The sequence below is a fragment of the Panthera leo genome, chromosome D1, assembly GCF_018350215.1.
Source record: "Panthera leo isolate Ple1 chromosome D1, P.leo_Ple1_pat1.1, whole genome shotgun sequence".
In the NCBI taxonomy this organism is placed as follows: Eukaryota; Metazoa; Chordata; class Mammalia; order Carnivora; family Felidae; genus Panthera; species Panthera leo.
This window is the reverse complement of record NC_056688.1, coordinates 55,511,348-55,527,255: the sequence shown is the minus strand read 5'-3', so window position 1 is coordinate 55,527,255 and position 15,908 is coordinate 55,511,348. Positions and strand designations below refer to the sequence as shown.

General features: G+C 35.2%; 1 protein-coding gene across 11 annotated transcripts in view; it reads left to right on the top strand.

The window, feature by feature from the left end:
- Positions 1-15,908, top strand: part of EMSY (EMSY transcriptional repressor, BRCA2 interacting) — an 87,108-nt gene that overhangs the window by 48,758 nt on the left and 22,442 nt on the right. For all 11 annotated transcript variants that reach the window (XM_042903877.1, XM_042903875.1, XM_042903868.1 and 8 more), the window contains 4 exons: positions 2,387-2,536; positions 5,107-5,277; positions 11,813-11,949; positions 14,344-14,517. In XM_042903877.1, the coding sequence (XP_042759811.1) occupies positions 2,387-2,536; positions 5,107-5,277; positions 11,813-11,949; positions 14,344-14,517 (632 nt within the window). The remainder of the gene's footprint in view (positions 1-2,386; positions 2,537-5,106; positions 5,278-11,812; positions 11,950-14,343; positions 14,518-15,908) is intronic.

The window sequence follows — 15,908 nt, the reverse complement described above, 5'->3', positions numbered from 1 at the left end:
GGGACAGAGGGAGAGGATCCCAAACAGAATCCATGCTTAGCACAGAGACCAGTGAGGGGCTTGATCTCATGAATCGTGAGATCATGACCTGAGCTGAAATCAAGAGTTAGCCACTCAACGAACTGAGCCACCCAGGCACTCCTGATTGTGGCTTCTTTGAAGGAATAGTTTCGCAGGTCTACTTTTAGTATTTGTTCTGACCATAGGAGGGTTCCTCTCAGCTTATTTATGTCTCAGTTCTCTCCTGTAAGCTGTCTGGCCTATTATCTAGGTTGTATTTTTATTAAATCCAGAAATCTTCTTCCAGTTGCCTTTCATCACATCCTCTACAGTTCTCGAGAGCTTGAACTTCTCCATGCTCTATTGCAAGTGAAATCAGTTCCTTTGGGAAGAGATTACAAACTGTTAATTACCTGTTTCTACCCTCAGGTAGCTCTGGAGCTCTGGGGGTAATAAGGTCAATGGCAAGCCTCTCTGAATGACACCCCTGCTCTAGAAGCTGAGCACTCAATGAAGGCAAGAGTGGGAGGCTGGGCAGGAGCCTGTTATCCTCTTGGCTTGCTTCTCCTGCTGGTGGAACCACCACCTCACAAGGCAGGGCAATTGTGATCAGGACTCCAGTTTTCTCAGTGGCATTGTGTCCAAGGTATAGCCTTTGTTCCACAAATTGGGGGATTGTCAGAAGAAGGGAACACCCATCTCTTGACATCACTTGCCTGGGACTTAGCAATATGTACCTGGGGCCAGGATGAGGTAAGCTGGAGTCCTGCTGCTCCTCAGAAGAAAGCCCTCCAACAGGGAGCTTCAGTGAAAGGAAACTGTGTTCTGCAGTCAAGGCAAGTCAAGTTCTCTCCTCTGGAGAGGAGTCTTTGCCTCACTCGTAGTGGGTAACAAGGAACGGATCTGGTTTAAAAACCACAGATCTCTCCTTTCTTACTGAATTTTTCTACATGTTGAATAGATGTTTCTTCTTTTGTCCTTGAGACTGTTTCCAGAGCTTTTCATTGGTTATCATTTTACTGGTTCCATTAGGTGAGCAGATTAGCAGAGCTAATCTAGTTTTAGGTGTACAATGTAATGATTTGATATATGTATATATTATAAAATATTATCCCAACAAATTGAGTTAACATGTAATTTTTTTTTTTTTTTTTCCTGAGGATGAGAACTTTGAAGAGGAATGGTTTTAAATACATTGTAATTACCTTCTTTTTACAGGACTGTAGAATTGTCTTGTGAAATTGTCTGGGCCTCCTGCTATTTATTGGTGAAGGGGAAGGAGTTCCTAAAAATTTATTTTAAGGAAATTTGTCTGTTTAGATACTTGTCTTTTCTGAGGTCCATTTTGATAAACAGTATTTTTCTAGAAAATTATCTGTTTGATCTAAATTTTCAACTTATTTACATAGGACTAAGCCATGTAATCTCTAATGATTCCATTGTGTTTTTTCTGTTATTTTGGGGAGCTTCTTTTTATGTGTCTTAAGCATTATTGTAATTCACTTATAGGGTAATACTATAAAAAATTTTTTCCATGCAGCTTCACTGGTTATGATTTATTATAATAAATAATAGTTTCTTTATCTCTACAATAATACTAGTTTATTGAATTCTTGCTATGTATTAGGCACTTTATAATTTTGATTTATTTACTGATATTGTCTTTATAGATGAAAATATTGAGTTATAGAGACTAAATAATTTGCCCCCAGTTATTCCTAGGTGTCATAATTTTAGCTTCTTAATTGACTACAAGAAATTTAAAATTATTTAAGGTTGTTAAATGAACAGATTTGTTTGCTTTCTAATGTCTCAATCACCATCCATAAAGTAATATAATTTTTATTTGCCAGTGCAATACACTGTTATGTAGATTATTTCAGTGAAGTTTAGCAGGGCAAAAGTGTTACCAGAATTTCCTCAAACAGTTATTTGTACTTAAATTTGTAGTTTGCATGAGAGATTCATTTTATTTTTTATTTTATTGTTTTTGAAAGATTTCTTGTCAATGGGTATTTTACATTTGGAAAGTGAATGTAACAATTATAACATTTAAATAAAAATTTTGAAAAATGTAAAAAAATCCACATCACTACACTAATTGGGTTTGAAAACTCTTTATATGACATAATCATAGACAAAAGAAAAAAACTTTTTTTTTAAAGAAGTTGTTAATAGCTTCTGTAATACCTTAATTATATTCTTGAATGAGAAATTAGGAAAGATGGGAATTTGAGGACTACAAATTGAGAGTTTCATCGTTATGGAAAAAGCTTCTCTTTTGGCAAGACTGAGTGACTGTGTGTAACTGCTGCCCTCTTGGGTTGGTATAAGGAATATGTTTTCGAAAATAATTGTACTGAGATTTCCCTTTCTTCTTTCAAAGGTGTTAAAATCATCACACAACAAGTTCAGCCAAGTAAAATCTTACCTAAGCCAGTGACAGCAACTCTGCCCACCAGTAGCAATTCCCCTATTATGGTGGTTAGCAGTAATGGTGCAATTATGACAACTAAACTGGTAACCACTCCTACTGGTAAGTTTGCTTGAGCATTAGTCCATTCATTCATCATACGTTCATTGAGTAATTTCTTTGTAGCAACAACGTGCTACACTGGGGATATAGAGATAATGAGACCATTCTTTAAGAGCTTTTCTTGACTCCCCTTTTCCCCCCAATGAAAATTAGCTCTCTCTTATTATTGTCATGGTCCTCTGTTCTTTTCCTTTATAGCACATACTACAGTTTCTAAGTACTTCACTACTCGTTTGTTGATTTGTTTACTTAATTAGACCATGAGATCCATGATAAGGGACCATCTCTGTTTTATTCACCGTATATAGAGAGAGCTGGTCTTGGAGTATGTGTTTAGTCAGGATTTGTTGAGGGAATGGAAACACGGTCTCCTAGCCCACAAGGATCTCACTTACTCTTAAGAAGTTGAGAGTCTATTACATTGCCATGTAGTAAACATTGCTCAGACTGAGAGAAGCACAAGATGCCGTGTTGCTCAGATATGGGAGCAACCAGGCTATGCCCAAGGAAGTGACAGTGTAGGACATTTTAGATAGTACCATCCTTTGTGTTCTTGAGCAGGTTACTAATCCCTGTAATCTTTTCCATGGTCTATTTAAATGGGACAACAATACCTGTACCATAGGTTATTATAAGAATGAGAGGATATCAGGTATGTAAAGTCCCCAGCAGAGTGCTCAATAGTAATTACTATTAATTTACATTAGAATTGGTCATTACTGTTATTTTAAATTTGTGTAACTCTTACCAGATTTTTTTGAGAGGAGCCAATATTTAGATGATAGAATCTAAAGAGTGTAAAATGGTATCTGTCTCAAGTTTATAAAGATACCATTTATGGGCCAGGATGTAAAGGTTTGTATAGACATTACCCTTCATTTCCCTTAGACTTTAATATCTCCACTTTTAGCAGCAAAACAGACTTATGTTAAGAAACTTGCCCAAAGTCACACAGCCAATAAAAGGCAGATCTGGGGTTTGAACTCAGTCAGATCTGTTTGACTCTCAGATGTGCTTTTTTTTTTTTTTTTTTTTAATTGTGGTATATAGAGAACATGCATGAGATTTACCATTTTAAATGAATGGTTCATGGCATTCATTGCATTCACATTATTTTGTAACCATCCTCACCATCTGGCTCCAGAACCTTTTCATCTTCCCAAACTGAAACTACCCATTAAACAGTAACTCTCCATCTCCCCTCCACCCACTCCCCCCTCATCCCAACAACGATTCTACTTGCTGTCTCTACAAAGCCTTGGCTTAAAAAACACTATTCTTGCATTACATTTATCATACTTCCCCCAAAACTTTTTCCCATTTGGTATAAAGGTAGTAGTGTTATATATGTATGATTCTTTCCATTAGCGAAAGGTAGTGAAAAATAATAATGTGTCTGTCTGTGCCTTTGTATCTACGTTAGAAAAAGTATTCCTATTTTTAGGGAAAAAGCTTAAATGGAAAATTTTTTGTTATTATAATTCAACTGATTCACCTTACATTTGTAGCATGTTTACTTTGCACTAGATTTTTTTTTGGATGCAGATGTATGTTTATAAGGAATTTAAACTAATTCTACCTAACATTCTTCCCCTCTGCCTTTTTTGGGTAGTGATTGTATTTAAAAATTTTTAAATGTCTTGCTAAAAAGCATTTTTGTGGGGTGGGGTTTGTTGAGAATGGTTATCACAATGACCATTATTATGAAACTTTTTTTTCTGTTGAAGATGTTAGTCTCAGTCATCTTCATTCTCCCCCAGACTAGTAGTTCTTTGCTTAGGAATAGTAGTTCTGAGTTACTGTATTTGTAGGAAACTACAATGGGCTCATCTGGTTAGTTTTTAATTCCTGTTTGGGAAAAGAAAAAAGTCCTTGGAATAGTGGGAAAGAGTGTAAAATCCTTTGAGAGACATGAAGAAAAATACTCTAATGGGTCAGTTAGAGTTGAGGAAATATGTAAATAGTGAACTTTTTAGACTAAAAGAAATATTCCTGGCAACTCTTGGCAGCTTGAACTTTAATCTCTAGTAAAATGATGGAATAACTCTTTAAAAGATGGAAATATATTTAGAGAGTAGCAGAGTACAAAATAGTAAAAGTTTATAAAATTTTAAGCAAACAATACTGCCTTATTTGCTGAGTGCTGACATTGGGTTTGGCACTGAGACAGTATGAAACAGATGCAGAGACCTTAAAATCTATAACAGAAATATCTAAAACGCTCTGGCAGGAAAGATGATTAAATTTAAGTTTCTTTTGGCATAAAACTAGTGGAAGAAGGGTAGTGGAAGAAAGGAATAGAGTTAGTTATATTTTTTCTTGGGGTTAGTAATTTGATGCGACACATCACAAAATTTTATGTGTAAAGTTAATTCAAATTGACTTGGCTGTAGTTCCTGCTATGTGCATTGAAAATTGGCTATAAATTGTTACTTAATGTCTTGACACCTTGAAATTCCATTTTCAAGTTAAAGCAATATAGATTACATTGAATTGTAGTTAAACTGTGTAAATTGTCATTCTTCTATAAGTAATGACAAGTTTTTCTTTTGACTTTTCCCTTTTTATAGGCACACAGGCAACCTATACCCGGCCAACAGTGAGCCCATCCATAGGTCGGATGGCTGCAACCCCAGGAGCTGCAACCTATGTGAAAACTACCAGTGGTAGCATCATTACAGTAGTACCCAAATCATTAGCTACCTTGGGGGGCAAGATAATTAGCAGTAATATAGTTTCTGGTAGGTATATCTGAAATATGTTGAAGGTATAGGTAACAGTAAGAGGAAAAACCATATTTCACTGTTCAAGGATTCTGTCTGATCTCAGTTTTCTGCTTAGAAATCTGGAGCTGTGTTTTTAGTCGTGATGTTTAGTGTTTAAGTATAGTTTTTATTTCTAATATTAAATCTTCACACATTAAGCTTTTGATAGTTTTAAAACAGAAAGAACATTTAATTGTTTTCAATCAGAATAGAAATACTATGATTTGCATTTGCATAGGGATTTTTCATTTACAAAGTGTTCTCCCATTTGTCACTCCTTTCCAAACTGATAAATCCGAAAAGTTGGTTTCACCTGCACTTTACAGATACAGACAGATTTTAAGTTTAGAGAGATGAAATTGACCTCTTCAAGACCACACAAGCTACATAGTGGACGAAAGAACTAGGGTTTATTCATCTAAATATGTTTGAGGGAACCATATCTCATCATTTCAATTACTAATGTCACTTTAGCTTATTAAAAATAAAAATATTTCAATGCTTTTCTTTTCACCATTATATTGATAGTTTACTTTTAAAAAACAATTTACCCAGATAGTGAAAGCTAATATTTATTAGTATTCAGAAACCTTACCTGGTTTTTATCAGCTCATTAATTCCTGGAGTATTTGGGTTGTAGACTCTGAAGTAGAATGTTAACATAGCATCTGTTTTCATTATTATTTTTTAATTAAAATGATGTAAATAATCTCTCATCAAGTAAGCCCTTGTGGACTTTGTCTGCCATTTTTGTAGACTAGCCATATTTTGTATGCCCCAGGTGAGTTGTTCTAACAGTTTAAAGTGAAGGGATTGACGTTCCTGGCAGTATACGATATTGCTGATAATTGAGGGAGTGAAAAAAAGAAAAAAAAAGCCACAAAAACAAAGCAGGGCATGGTATTGGCATAACGCACTATATTTAAAGCTGCTAATTTTGGCTCTATTTTTTAGTGTAAGTGAGAAAATCCAACGTTTGCCAAACTGAGGAGGGTGAAACCAGTAGGGAAAGAATCATATTCTAGCTTTAAGAGGATTTTTTTAAATAATACAGTGAAAATTCAAATTATGATTTATTATGACAGTATCTTAAATGGTATAGAGCACATTCTCTAAAACATTTTTCAAAAAGTGATCATTTTTCATTGGTGTGTAACTTTTTATGACCGTAATGGTTTTTCTTTACTCATATATGAATTCATAATAACCTTACAGCTTGAAGGAATGTCTAGATATCATGAGGCTGCTGTTTTCAGACCTTCTTTAGGATTTAGTGGCTTTTGTACCAGGTTAGAGCAGCACAAGAAAGCACATTTTCCTAGAGAGGTGGTGAGATATATACCCTGTACATGTATACATTTTATCCACATTTGCATGTAAATATTAAGCAACTCCTGGTTAGTTGGTATTTCAAGTACATTGGGTATACATGAGAAGAGTTCTTAAACTTTTCTGCACCATAGGATATACTTGGCACACAGTTCAAACAGTGTTGTTCATTGCATCGAGCTTGTTTTGTGTCTATCTCTGCTTCACTGTTTGACCCTTTTATTTTAAGGAATTTCTCATTTCTGACTGCTCTAAACTGATCCTTATGTTACATAGCAATATTCTTTATAAAGATAGTTCTCTTATTTTATAATATTTTGTTATTCCATGATTGTGGGATTACAGGTTAGTTCATAGTAGTTTTCAGTCCCTGCTTGTCTATTCTTAGTAAGCTGGTAAACCTAGTTGGATGAGTTTAGATAATTCATAATTAAAGGCTGGATTCTAGAATCTATGCCTACCCCACTCCCCTACCCCCTGAACAAAAATGAAATGGTTTTCTTAAAATATACCCAGACATCTACCTGTAAGAATAGAAGGCTTTAAAAAGAAAAAAATGATACTTTCCTCTCATTGTGGGTAATTGGAAAATACAGAAAGATACAAAGAAAATTAAAAACCCACAATTTTTACCATCCAGAGAAATATGTTAAAATATGTGTATATATTTCTGTTCATTCCTTTTTCTATTCATTTATTTTGGTTATAAATGTGTGTATATATGTCATATATATGTTTTTAAAATTATATTGAGATCTAATATAATCAGCTTTTGCCTTTTTTTCATGGGATAGGATTATTTTCCTATTCTTTTAAATGGATCTTGACACCTCCTCTGCCCCCACTTAATGGCTGCACAGGGTTTCCTTATCTGATGCACCATATTTAGCCATTTTCTCATTGTTGAATGTTTTAGATTGCTTCTAATTTTTTTGTCATTATAAATAATCCTGCGATGAGCATCATTATACATAAATTATTATGTGAAGTCCTTACTTCCTTTCCTCTGGAAAGCAAGGTCATGCTTCCAGAGTGCTTTCTAGAAAGGTCAAGTTTTTCTTTTCATCAGAATAAGCAATTAAATGGAAGATATGAACTATTTTTTCAGTTATTTAACTCCTTCATGTCAGATACTTATGTGTAAATATAGATAGGCTTTTCAGATATGTAAGTTTTTTTGTGAGTTTTGTTGAGGGTTGGTTGGTAAAGGAACCATGCCTATGTTATGTAGAAGATTGGATCCTTTGGAGATGAACTCATTAGGACATTGAGTCCTTGACTCTAAGGACATTATGAGAACCTTTGGCAATGGCAAGACTTGATTTTTATTCTTCTTTTGATCTTTAGTACAATGTTCAGGCAAGGAGCTAGTGTTTATATATCTTTTGCATTCGTTCGTTCGTTTGCTCATTCTTTGAGCAAAGCAACATAAACCATTACCCAGGAGACCAAATTGTCAGGGTGATGTAAAAAAAATCTCTGAATAGTAAAATCTGGGCCATTAAATTAGTTTCTTTAAGCGATCCTACCATACTGCTCACATTTTTACAGGAATTGTATTTTTAAATAGAAATCCCTGGAACACATCCAGTATCATAGTCCATGATCCAAATGTGACTTAAGAGTAATTTGCACCCATTGTATCTTAAGTCTTTATAAGTGGAGACTGTATAGACAGTGGGTTCTCTGATAGTCTATGAGCCAAATTCTGGGCCGGGTGCTGTGATACATGGGGGATGCACATGAGATGCATTCTCTGCCCTATGGAATGCTAAACAAATGAATTTTTATACATTCTGTTGTGATGTGAGAACTGTAGTTGGACTACTGTGAAAGTGTAGAGGAAGACCTTTTTAAAAAAATGAATAACTATAACATAGTTATCAATTGAAATATAGAAATATGTGCACTGGAACTTTAGATTTTTATAACTTGATAATTCTAGTTATAAACTTTTCCATTTTAAAATGACACTGTATTTGCTTTTCCTTATGTTATGCCTTTTTCTTCTGTTTTCTAACATCCTCCCCCCTCATTTTGTTAAAGCTGGTAAACTTGGTTTGCAACTGTCTCATAAATTGATAGATCCCTGCAATGGAAAGGATTAGATGGTGACTTAGATACAAATGTAATTCACTTGTTAAGCAAGTTTTGCCAAAAAAAGTGGTCCTTGTACTTTGGTTAAAGCTTGGCTAACATTTCCTTGAGATAGCTTTTTTTTTTTTTCCAAGTTTATTTATTTTTGAGAGAGACAGAGACAGAGCATGAGTGGAGGCGGGGTGGAGAGAGAGAGGGAGACATAGAATCTGAAGCAGGCTCCAGGCTCTGAGCTGTCAGCACAGATCTTGATGTGAGGCTCAAACCTGGGAACTGAGAGATCTTGACCTAGGCTGAAGTTGGATGCTTAACCAACTGAGCCACCCAGGGGCACTTCTTGAGATAGTTTTTAATGCTTACTTTCTAAAAACCCTTTCTTTTATTAACCAAATATATATATGTATATACATATGTATACATGTATATATATATATATACATATGTATACATGTATATATGTATATACATATATATATATGTATATATATATATATATATTTTTTTTTTTTTTAATCTTTATTTAGTTTTGAGAGAGAAAGAGAGACAGAGTGCAAGCAGGGGAGGGACAGAGAGAGAGGGAGACATGGAATCTGAAGCATGCTCCAGGCTCTGAGCTGTCAGCACAGAGGGGCTCGAAACCACAAAATGTGAAATCATGGCCCGAGCCGAAGTCAGATGCTTAACTGAGTGAGCCACCCAGGCACCCCTTATTAACCAAGTATTTAATGAGGCTGTATTATTGAAGGAGTCATCACAATCAATCATGTATGAGGGATTGGAGTTAATTAAGAGTTGAAGTTGATAGATGTGAATAATGGGCAGTGTGGTTTTTGTGGCTCTTAACAGCTTACTGTTCAGAAACTACAGATATAGGGAAAAACATTCGTGAAGCTAGTGTGTGGATGAAAGTGCGTTTTTATGTAACCTGACTGTGTTGCCTTGGACTGACAAGACATCAGATGATGGCAAATATATTAAAATGATATATGAAGTAATAAAATTGCCAAAAATTGACTAGAATATTCTTATTCTTGGTGCAGTCTCATTACTAAAACTCTAGTAAGGAATGGTAAATTTTTCCAGTAGAAAAGAATAAAATTTTGTTTAACTTTTCTTCTTGGGAACGTATTAATCAGTCATGTTTTTAATGAGTACCTGTTATGTGCTTAGTCATTTGATAAATGATGTGCAAGCCTATAGAAGAACAATGTGACTTGCCTGTTTTCACGGGCAGAGGAAATCACAGGCACAGAGGTAGCATTGCAACTCATACGCTCAAGTACCAATGTGGAAACCAACATACTGAAGGAGAGGTATATATTGGATAATCCTGCAAATTAAAGTCTGACAGAACCTGGAAACCTAAGAGGAATTTGGGCTCTGTGTGACAGATAATAGGAAGCCATAGTGAAGAAGTTACTTGTTAGACTAGTGTGTGGCATGTATTGTAGGGTAAGAGTTGGAACAAATAAGATCAAATTTTTATTTATTTATTTATTTATTTATTTATTTATTTATTTATTTATTTATTTTCAATATATGAAATTTATTGTCAAATTGGTTTCCATACAACACCCAGTGCTCATCCCAAAAGGTGCCCTCCTCAATACCCATCACCCACCCTCTCCTCCCTCCCACCCCCCCATCAACCCTCAGTTTGTTCTCAGTTTTTAAGAGTCTCTTATGCTTTGGCTCTCTCCCACTCTAACCTCTTTTTTTTTTTTTTTTCTTCCTTCCCCTCCTCCATGGGTTAAGATCAAATTTTTAGATTAAGGGTCAGTTCATACAGGATTTTGAAACCTAAGAGGGAAAGTTAGAACTAGATAAAATAGGGATTAGGAAGGCTTTTTGCTTTTCACTTTTTTGAGTAATCTCTATACCCAGCGTGGAGCTTGAATTTACACCCCCTGAGATCAAGAGTCACCTGCTCTGCCGGCTGAGCCAGCCAGTGGCCCTAGGAAGGTTTTTGACCAATTTGACCAATGTTCTGGGTTCTTGACATGACAAAAAAATTTTTTCAGGATGTTTGATATAACAGGAGCTTCAGATCTATTTGTATGAAACTTGCAATAGGGAGAAAATACGGGAAACTAAAAGAGATGAGGGTCTATTGAGTCAACATCAATAACATTTTGAAAGAAGACATGTGTTGGTGACAGATTGAGTTCATTCACATACTCGACTGAACAACTATTACTGAATAATTGCCATACAGTATGTGCTAAGCACTGAGGAATTAGTGATACAAAAAGATAGAGTGTAGAGCGCAAGGGGCTTTTGTTTTCTTGGGTGATACAGGGAAGACAAGGCAAGATTTGTACCAGGATTTCCAGCCATGCTAGTCAGAAGAATATAGGGTACAAATTTGATAGGTATAAAAGAAGCAGATTGTGGAAGGATGTGGGGAAGAGGGCATGATAATATGTTTGGCTCAGTAGATACAGGTCTATGAAATAGATCTTAATTGTTGAAAATATAAATTTTTTTGTATAAATATACACATTGGGATATCATCCTCAGACTCTTCAGAGTGCTGCAGATAACAAGAGCACATGTTTAATCTGTGACTTGGTCTTTGAGTGTTTATTTTTTTTGATCACACAAATATAAATGGCTTATTCTCATAAATTTTCTCAAGAGTCTAATGTTATGTGAATTTTGATAAGTATTTACCTCTCTCTTTATATTCTTTTAGAAGAGTTTTCCCATCACACCAGTCAAAAATAGATATAATACTGGGTTTGGGGAAGTATTTGTCAAAGAATACAGATTTAGATTTCAGTTAACTAGTTAGGGGAGGAATATTGATGGGGAAAATGATAGTGATATTTTTAGATTCTGATTTTGGTGTGTAGGTTTTCAAATTCCAAAAAGATGACCGCTGTAAAAGTCAATTCTTAACACTCTCTCATTCTAGGACAACTTGTGCTTATTGTTCCGAGCCTTCATTTTCATCCTCATGACAGCCTTCATGTCATCTCGGGATGACACGGACTACGTGTGTTAATTGTGTACAACATAAACAGAAATAACCAAATATCACTAGTCCTTAACTCAGGCCTCCTTTTCTCCCCCCTTCTCTAAGGAACGACTACCAAAATCACTACAATCCCAATGACTTCCAAGCCCAATGTGATTGTTGTGCAAAAGACTACAGGAAAAGGAACGACCATTCAAGGCCTCCCGGGCAAAAACGTTGTCACAACATTGCTAAATGCTGGAGTAAGTAAGAGCTTGTACTGCAGACTCAGCAGTCCACTGAGGATTTTAAAAACCAGCTATACAAATATTTGCCTAAGGACTTCAGAACCCCACAATAGCCTGTATGCTTGATTTACCACTACTGTGATGTAATAACTGTTAAAGCACCACTAACTGATGCCATTTTTCACAGTAATTCCTAAAACACGTTGCTCATAACTGGGTTGCTTATGACCATGATTTAGATGCTTAGCTTGGTCCAAATGGAAGATTCCACTGCCTTAACTACAGGGAGACCTCTGTTAGAGGACAATTTTACTCCTGCCTCTGGCCAGTAGACATAAGCCTAGTATGGGCCTCGGCTGGGCCAAGTGAGATATTTAGGATTAAGAAAATTAATTGAGAGGGTTTTACTTTCATTTTACCTCTTTGAGCTAGTTAAAAAAAATAGCACATAACAGATTAATTTATAGTTCTGAAGGCAATTGTACAGAGGTTTGGAGTTAGACAAACCTGGGCTTTGTCTCTTATATTGTAGTTTGACTTTTGGCAAATTTATTCAACCTCTCTCATCCTTAATTTCCTCATTGGTAAATTGGTGATTATGATCTTTACCAGTGAGTTTGTTCAGTAACTGGGAGCTGTTTTGAAAGTGCTTAGGACAGTGCCTGGCACATAGGATGTCACCAATAAATAGTAATTGTTATTACTTGTGGTGCTTAACTATTTAGGCTTGGTAATGTCCCTACTTTGCTAGAAAAAAGAATGTTGTACTTCATTGCAGATCTCTGGTAGTTTCCTAGGCATCACAGTCTTTAAAATGTTGGCATTAGATAGTTCCATCATGTTGGAAAACATAGATTGTTCCTAGTGTGAGTTCACATGGTAAGCCAGTAGTAAAGCCTGGATTAGAATTCAGATTTTCAGAACCCTTTTATAGTTTGTTTGGCAACTTCCTAGAATTTGATATATAAGATGGGATGCCATGTACTCTTAAGTCCTGTGGTCACAAACATTGAAGAGTTGTGTATGAATCCTAGCTGCCACATAATATCTAAGAGCAACATTTGACACAGGAAATGATAGTAAAACAAGCAGATCAGAGCATAAGACTACACATATGTATATGCTCCTCTACTCAACAGCTTGCTCACCTGGGCATGTCCACACACATACATCAGAAGAGATTTTTTTAAAAACAGCCTGCTAGTTGGTTTTGATAGGCTTTGAATGGGTCATTATAGTTGGACCAAGCCCATCAAGCTGTTTAATATATAGGCACAGCCACTTGAAAACTAGTGGCTGTTGGCAAATGAATTAGAGCTCCTCCCAAAGAAGCTGCTGTGAAGGGTGTGTGCGTATTAAAATAAGTAATAATATGATTGACAGGCACTTTATATTTTCCTTAGATTTTTATAGCAGATAGTTAAACTTGTGATTTTTATAATCATATTTAGTTCTAAATTGAGTGATTACCTTTGGCCAGCTCACCTGGGTGCTTTGTTTTTATGGCTACTAAGTTGGATGGCCACACATTTAGATGATGATGACTGAAAGTTACAAACTAAAAAGGTGAACCTTTTTCCTTTCAGTTTTATGGATTTTAACTTGTAAAATTTTAATAATTTAGTAAAATCACTGTCTTTGAATTTAATTTAAGAAAGCTCAAGTATTGATTCTATAAATGACCAGAAGATGGTACTTAAGAATAAAGCAGACAAAAGTACAAAAAATGGTGAAAAGTTAATGGGCTTAAACTACCTAGTTAATAGACTAAAGTGATATTAGTAATATGCTAATAGTAAAATGTGGGAAATGCACTGTTGCTGTTTTTTTTTAATTTTCCCATATAACCTCAGAAAGATTGTTAATATGTGCTAATTCCCTCTCTTGCCCATGCTTTTACACATGGACATTCTGCTATTTAGCCTTATGATTTTGTATTTGGGGAGCTTAGTTTATTTATATGTGTACGTTTAGCTACTGGTATAATGCACAGTAATTTTTTGTTACATGAGTGTTTATTTCGGGTAAATTAGAAAATGAAGATAATGTTGGGGTGAGGGAGACCTATAATCTCTATAATTATTCTTTTATAATTTCCTGACTACTCTAATGTATGTATTCTATGAATGGAATGGTGTAGTAAGTATTCCCGTGTGAGATAATTTTTAAAATTCACTCATCAGGAAATGATTAATGCCTTCTTTGGACAGAAAATTGGGCAGAGGACTTCTAGGACCATCTCAACTAAGTCTAGGATTTGTGATCACCTGGAAACATTGTACTTTGCTGTTTAATTTACATTCCTGTTCCTATCATCCTGGTAAAACCTCTCTGCGATTTTTCAGTAAAAGGACAGTTTTTATCATTGAAATACATAGAAATCTCATATATTCACTGACTTTAATTTAGGGAGAAAAGACTATTCAGACGGTACCAACAGGAGCAAAGCCAGCTATTATCACTGCTACGAGACCCATCACCAAAATGATTGTAACTCAGCCAAAAGGAATAGGTTCCACAGTTCAACCAGCAGCTAAAATCATCCCGACAAAAATTGTTTATGGGCAGCAAGGGAAAACACAGGTATGCTGTAAGATATGATGAATTTTCTTGGCTCTGGTATATTTCAAACTTCTAAAATTCCGTGTTAGAAATTTGAATGAAAAGATCAGTAATCTTTAAAAAAATAAGATTGTTAAAAGTTATGACCAAATGTGTGTAATTGTCTGTTTTCAAAATGTGTGTTTTTCTCTTCAGTATTTTTTGGGGGGTGGTGGGTATCTAAATATTTGTGCCATGTCATAAGCAAAGATTGGAGAAAAAAACTCCCTTAGAATAAAATTTGCTTAGAATAAAATTTGCAAATATTGTTATTTGAGAAGTAGGTGTTTGAGAGAGAGTGGTAGTTGTTTGGAATCTCTCAAAGAAAAGTATTTTTTATAAGTTAATGTGGCCTTTGAAAGCACTTTATTTACTTATAAAATTTATTTTACTTGAAACCTAAATAATGAAGAAGCTAGAGAACTGCTCAATTGTCAAGCAATAGAAGATAAGGGAATTTTTCTGGAAATTTGCCTAGAAAATTGAGGCTCAGGATTTAATCTTACATTGCCAGGGTACTATTTATTTTGTGAGAATATCAAAGGAAGTAATGTCAGCTTTGGTTGAGAAATGGTATCCTAGAATTTTTGTAAAAGGTATTAATTTGCTTTTAGAATGCATTCCCTCAGAATCATAGTCAAATAGTTTGCATATCTAAACAAATAAGTTTTGTGATTAGAAATAAGTCCAAATTGCCTTTAAGTTTCAACTGTAACAATTTTCATTTGCTCCATCATCTAAGTCATAGTATAATCCATGTTTTCATTCTTGAATTCTTGAATGAGTGACTTAATAAGAGTCTGGAAAGGTTTAGAATCTTACATATGGAGAATAAAAATAATTGTGGTGAGTTAACATTTTCATTCCAGGCACCCAATTGAAGTCAACTCCTAGAGTTCAAATTTTGAAGTAGAATAGTTCAGTTTGAAATTTTTCTCCCATTTTATTTGTTTTAGTGTCTGTGGTTTTGACCTTTGCCAGGAGTTGATCTGTTGTACCGTATTGCTTCTAATGATAGTTGTGTAAGTCAGTGTTTCTCCTGAGATTTCTTCAAAGATGACTTATGTCCCAACCATATTTACTTTGCACAGGTGTCTCAATTAGGAATTTCATTTGGTTGCTAATGAAAAGAAACCTGAAGAATGGTGGTTTAAACAAACTAGGGTTTTGTTTTTATTATGTTAATAAATATTCAGGGGGTGCCTGGGTGGCTCACTTGGTTAAGTTCCCGACTTCTGCTCAGGTCACGATTTTATGGTTCATGGGTTCGAGCCCCACATCGGGCTGTCTGCTGTCAGTACAGAGCCCAAATGATTGGGCTTCGGATCCTCTGTCCCCCTCTCTCTCTGCCCCTGCCCTGCTCGTGCGCTGTC